General features: G+C 45.6%; 1 protein-coding gene across 1 annotated transcript; it reads left to right on the top strand.

Moving 5' to 3' along the window:
- The first annotated feature begins 1064 nt into the window (after positions 1-1064).
- si:ch211-244c8.4 (APC membrane recruitment protein 2) lies at positions 1065-4826 on the top strand. The gene has a single exon (XM_037688015.1). It carries the CDS (start codon positions 1319-1321, stop codon positions 3986-3988), a length of 2670 nt encoding a protein of 889 aa, XP_037543943.1. The 5' UTR covers positions 1065-1318; the 3' UTR covers positions 3989-4826.
- The last annotated feature ends 403 nt before the right edge of the window (positions 4827-5229 follow it).

The raw sequence follows: 5229 nt of genomic DNA, 5'->3' as shown, positions 1-5229 counted from the left end.
TATTTTAGTTTTGTTGTTTTTAATTAAACTTGTGCTTTTTGTCACACAATGAAGAGGAAATTAGAAACACCCTCTGTCCATACATTTGTGCATGATGTGAGCACAATAACATAAACTAAATGAGGGACTAACGTCCATTTTGGTGTGATCCTACCTCTTAGCGTAAGAAAGTTGCCTTTTGAAAACAGAGTTGCTACATGGATGGCTACTGTCATATATAAGTAAATTGCCCAAACCAATAATTTGAGGAAACCATGCTTTCTAGTTTTTATTTAGGTTAAAAAGTGTAGTTCCTTCAAATTAGGGTGACTGAAGGCTAATCTATGTGGGCCAAGGCCACCATTGGTCACCCCCTGGCTCATCCATTTCACCTGGTGGTGAATAAAACTGCTCCCTCTGCTCTCCAGGATCCGTCACTCTGTCTGGACTCCCTTGGAGAAACAAACAACAAAAATTAAAAGACTTCCCTCTGTTCTTCACAGTGTAACTCCTCCCTACTTGAATATCTTGCACCAAAAACATTTAGGTTTACTTCATTTTCTGCTCATTTCCAGTCCAGAAAAACATTCATCTGGAAAACTACAAACATTCACTATTCAAATCCCTCTGTGACGGGGGACATCGTCATACTTCTTGTTTAAAGTTAGTTGCAGAACAATGAGTAAAAAACACAAGACCTGATACATTTAGAGGATACACCTAATCTATTTTAAATGTAATGATAATTTTGTAGCATCAGCTAAAATCAAGTCCTGCTGACAAATGTTTTAAAATCCTTATAAGACTAGTTAGTTTCTGTACAATAAATAGAAATCTGTGTTAATGACAAATGTAAGCTGCAAACTGAGGTAATCTGAGATGTTTATATAAAAACAAGATCATTCAGAAGCCAAAAACTGACGCCGTTAATGCAGCGTTTGTTTGGCTGTTTATGTAAAAACAGTCATCAGATGGAGAGAGAGAGAAATCTGTGGTTCGGGCCTGCTCATGACGGCCCCCTCGGCTCTGCAACAGTGACAAAAGCTGCTGAGCTCCTCAGTTGCTACGGCAACCAGGGAGAGCAGCCAGAGGAAAAAAAAAAAACGGAGGCAAAGGGGAGGGGCTTTAAGGGAGAAATAGAGGAGAAAAGGCTGGATGAGAAAGATAGGCAGAGGGAGGAATACAAGCAACTGATAAAGGAAACCCATCGTGAGCAGCAGAGAGGGGCTATAAATTGAGGTTCAGCTCTGGACGTTGTAGCTCCATCCACAACTCTGGCACTAATAACTGCAGCAGATCGCTGAAGGATACAGAAAAAAGAGCTGGAATTACAGAGACGATGGATGTACAGACAGAAAACACAGACCCCCCGCCTAACGAGTCGCAGCCGAGTGGAAAAATCAGAAAGGGATTCAAGTTGTTTGGCAAACGCAAACCAGGCAGCATATTTTCTATCCGCAGCAAAGGGGATGGGAACAACAAGTCACCTGTTATAAGCAGCAAAGCGTTGGATGGATTATCCGAGACTCCCGCGTCAAAATCTGAGGCGGAGAAGGAAAACGGGCATGAGGTGGAACGAGGAGAGAAGGAGCAGGTGGAGGACGACATGCTTGGTGAAGATGGCGTTCTGGCTTCCGCCCCAGCTCGCACCTCCATCTCTTCAGCCAGCTCAGCCAAGTCCCTCAGCTTCCTTTCCCTGCTCAGAGGAGGCAGGAGGGGAGCAGGGGACCGCCGAGTCCACACCGTGTCCCAGCCGACGGGTCGGCAACGTCGTGGGCTGAAGGGCCTCTTTGGCAGCGTCAGGCTCCGATCGAAAGACAAAGAGGACCAGGAGAAAAGCCCTCCAAGCCCACTTCTGATGTCATCTCGTGCTAACAGTGTGGAAATCATCAAAGAGGACATGACCCTCACACCAAAATGCCAAACACGCTCTCTGAACAGCCCTGATACAGACAGCAGTGACCCCATCCAGAGCAACAGTGGACAGATGTCTCCATCAGAGTCCTCAGACCCCAAGGAGATGACAGGAAGTGGAGCAAAAGCAGCACCTTCACCCACCTCTGAACCACCGCTGGCACCTGAGGATACCAGCTTGAGCTCATTACTGGCAGATATCTCTTCTCTCCTGACCTTTGACTCCATCACAGGGCGAGACATCATGGCTGACGTGGAAGCAGAGTGGGGCAAAGCGAGCAGTGCCATCAGTTCGTCATCCTTTTTCTCCAAGCCCACCATCTCCTCTCTGTCGACTTCCACTACCATCAGTATGGCTGCTACAGAAAAACACTCTTCTGTCTCTACCTTCACGACGTTCGCCAAACCTTCCACTATCACTTCAGGCTTCAACTCTTCTGCCAGCAATCAAGATGCAACAAAGCCCTCCACCACACCTGCAGCTTCATCTCTACTAACATCTTTTACTTCAAAGACAGTCCACTCCACTTCAAGCTTCACTTCTTCTACCACGGTCCCTGCAAACACACTGTCCACGATGAACAAGGCTCCTTTAATTTGTCCAAGCAAACTGACTTCAGAGATCGCTTCACCTCCCCAAAATACTGCCTCAGTAAGTACACCCGACCCTGTATCTGTTTCACCTGCCATGTCTGCTAAACCACATGTAACCCAGAGTTTTTACAGCACCTTCACCCAGCCTCCCCCTACTAATTCAGAAACAGTTTGCATTTCAAACCTAGAAAAGTCCACTTTCAGCAAAACCTCCCAAATCTCAGCGGCAGGACAATCAACGGCCGTGGGGTCATTCACGTCATGGGTAGTTACAACTGAGCCCTCTTCTTCTGCATCAACTAATCTGTCAAAGATGACGACCGTTTCTGCAGTAGCTACAACCTCAGTCTTTGTATCCACAGCCAGTTCCAAGCCCTCCCTCACCTCAACCCACCTGGACTTGAATAAAACCCCTCCCTTATTTGTAACCAGTTCAGCTCCCGGTCCTTCAACAACCACGAAAACCCAACCCAGCTCCACGTCTTTCCCAGCTCCAACTTCGATCTCTTTAGATAAGAAGCCCCCTCTGTACGCTGCGGTTCCTTCTACCAACACAGCATCACGACCCCCAACGGCTCTGAGTCTGATCCACAGCTCTACCTCCGGAAGTCCTCCTGCTGTATCTAAGGAACTCACTGCTTCAACTCGAGTAGAAGATTTTCAATCTAAAGTGACCTCTGCCACAGCTGAAGTCCCACTTTCTGCATTAAAAGATCCATCTGCTCTCATTAAATCACAGGTTTCTTCATCTAAAGCTCCATCTCCCCCCACTGAGGTTCCAATATCTGTATCTAAACCCTCTCCTGCTTCTGCTCAGATCCCATTTTCTCAGCCTAAAACCCAACCTGCACCTCCCGCTGCTTCTTGCCATGCAGCTTCTCCTCCATCTCTTCCTGTTTCTTGGCCAAGTGAGAGTGCAGCCTCTGCTAAGATGAAGGGGACGGGACAGACATCAATGGATCATCAGCCGACCAGTCCAGATGGCATAGGTGGACAGGGAAGCCAAGCTGTGCTCTCAAAAACAAGAGAACTACACGAGTCCCAAACAAGCCTCCAGGGGCCCACCAAAGAAAAGAAGCCAACACAATCAAAAGCATCTGGCCTTAGTAAAATACCTGTAGTTGGAGGTGGAAGAGTGGGTAAGCTATCCGTCCGGGAAGGCCAACATGGCAACGATGAATCGAGCAGGGACCCACCTACGCCTGTGCAAGAAGAAAGGCCCAGTTTCAACTCTCATGATATGAGGAGCAATGATAAAATGAGTCCAACTGAAGCAAAAGCACACACTTTTAAACAGACTGAGGAGGAGAGTCAGCAGCTCCAGCAGCCAAAAAGTCTTACGAGTTCAGCACGTGACTCAAAGATCCCGGTGAAACACGGCACTCAAGTCTCTCAGACTAAAGAACCCCCCCGTACGAAGATCCCCGTGTCCAAAGTTCCTGTCCGCAAATCTGGGAACAAGCAAGCCACTACAGGAGGCACCAACCAGATGAGGAAATAACACCACGGAGCTAAGCAGCTAACGATACACGGATTGTGTTTTTATGCCACTCTTTTTAAAATCCACATTTCTCTGCTGTAATTCTGTCATCTCTTGGCTTCACCACATTATAATAAAGGACAGCTCACAAGCACAAAACATCTCCAAGAGAAGCTGGTATGACGGCCGGGCCCTTTGGTGCTGAGCCAAGACACGAACTCAGAAAAGGTTCGAAGGACAGCCCTTCGCAGCATCTGTAAGAAAAGAGAACTATCGAAGGTTGGCTGTAATTTGGGATCAAATGCACACTCACAATCTGAGGGAGTGCCTTCTTAAAGGTGCTTTTCCTATAGACTTGATGATTTTTTTTCCAGTCTTTTCTACTGTAACTTATACCTTTTGTTACCTCTTGCTTTTTGTAGGGCACTTTCAGTCTTTTTGTTCTTTCTTCCAGCAAGTTTCTTGATAAACCTTTCAACCTTTAATTTATGCCAGGAGATGAAACACGGGACCTGTAGGATGCAATGTATCGACCAAATTTACATTCCACACCTGTCGATGGATTTATGTAGCAGAAAGAAAAATGTGCCATTAATTATTTTTACACAAGCTATTAGACTGTACAGCGCCTGCTCATGTGTAACAATATAACATCTCACTGTGAACTATTCATCACAAGTGGAAAATAACTGTTGAAATGGACTGAGGACATTTGAGTTAGGCAAAGAAAGGGGTGAGATGAGATCTCCAGCTCGAACACTGGCACATGTTTACCCTGATATCCGTTATACCCTGATAAGAACAAAACCTCAGTAGAGATGCATCAGTATTGTTCTGTTTCCTATGTAATCAATAAAACAGCATCAGTATTTAGAAAGAGCTTTAAGTCGTCCATTATATCCTCTTTTCTAGACTTCTTCACTTTGCAAACAGAAGTGAGCTCTGCATTACTCACCATTTACACTCTAGGCTCTGTTCCAGTATCCTTCACAGTCCAAGCTCATTGACCTGAATAGTGAGCTGAGTTCAGCCAATCAGCTTCGAGGGAAAATGCTTTACATACATACCTTATTATCAGTATAAAAAAGGGTCTGGGAATGTGTGTCACTGCTATTCTTAGAATAAAATGGATCTGCTTCAGATAGCTTAATATCACTGCAGCTACAAAGAAGCATGCAATTATTCTAACAGAACAGGCTTTAATAACTGATCAGGTTATCGATAACGCTGCTCAAAGTAACTACAGCAGTCACAGTGAAAGC

This window comes from Nematolebias whitei, chromosome 14 (assembly GCF_014905685.2).
Source record: "Nematolebias whitei isolate Nwh7 chromosome 14, NemWhi1, whole genome shotgun sequence".
Taxonomy (NCBI): domain Eukaryota; kingdom Metazoa; phylum Chordata; class Actinopteri; order Cyprinodontiformes; family Rivulidae; genus Nematolebias; species Nematolebias whitei.
The sequence above is the reverse complement of the archived record's forward strand: the minus strand, read 5'-3'. Positions and strand labels throughout refer to the sequence as shown.

What these genes read in the sequence shown, in the direction of transcription:
- si:ch211-244c8.4 (XM_037688015.1), top strand. Translation starts at nt 1,319, where the DNA reads ATGGATGTACAGACAGAAAACACAGACCCCCCGCCTAACGAGTCGCAG.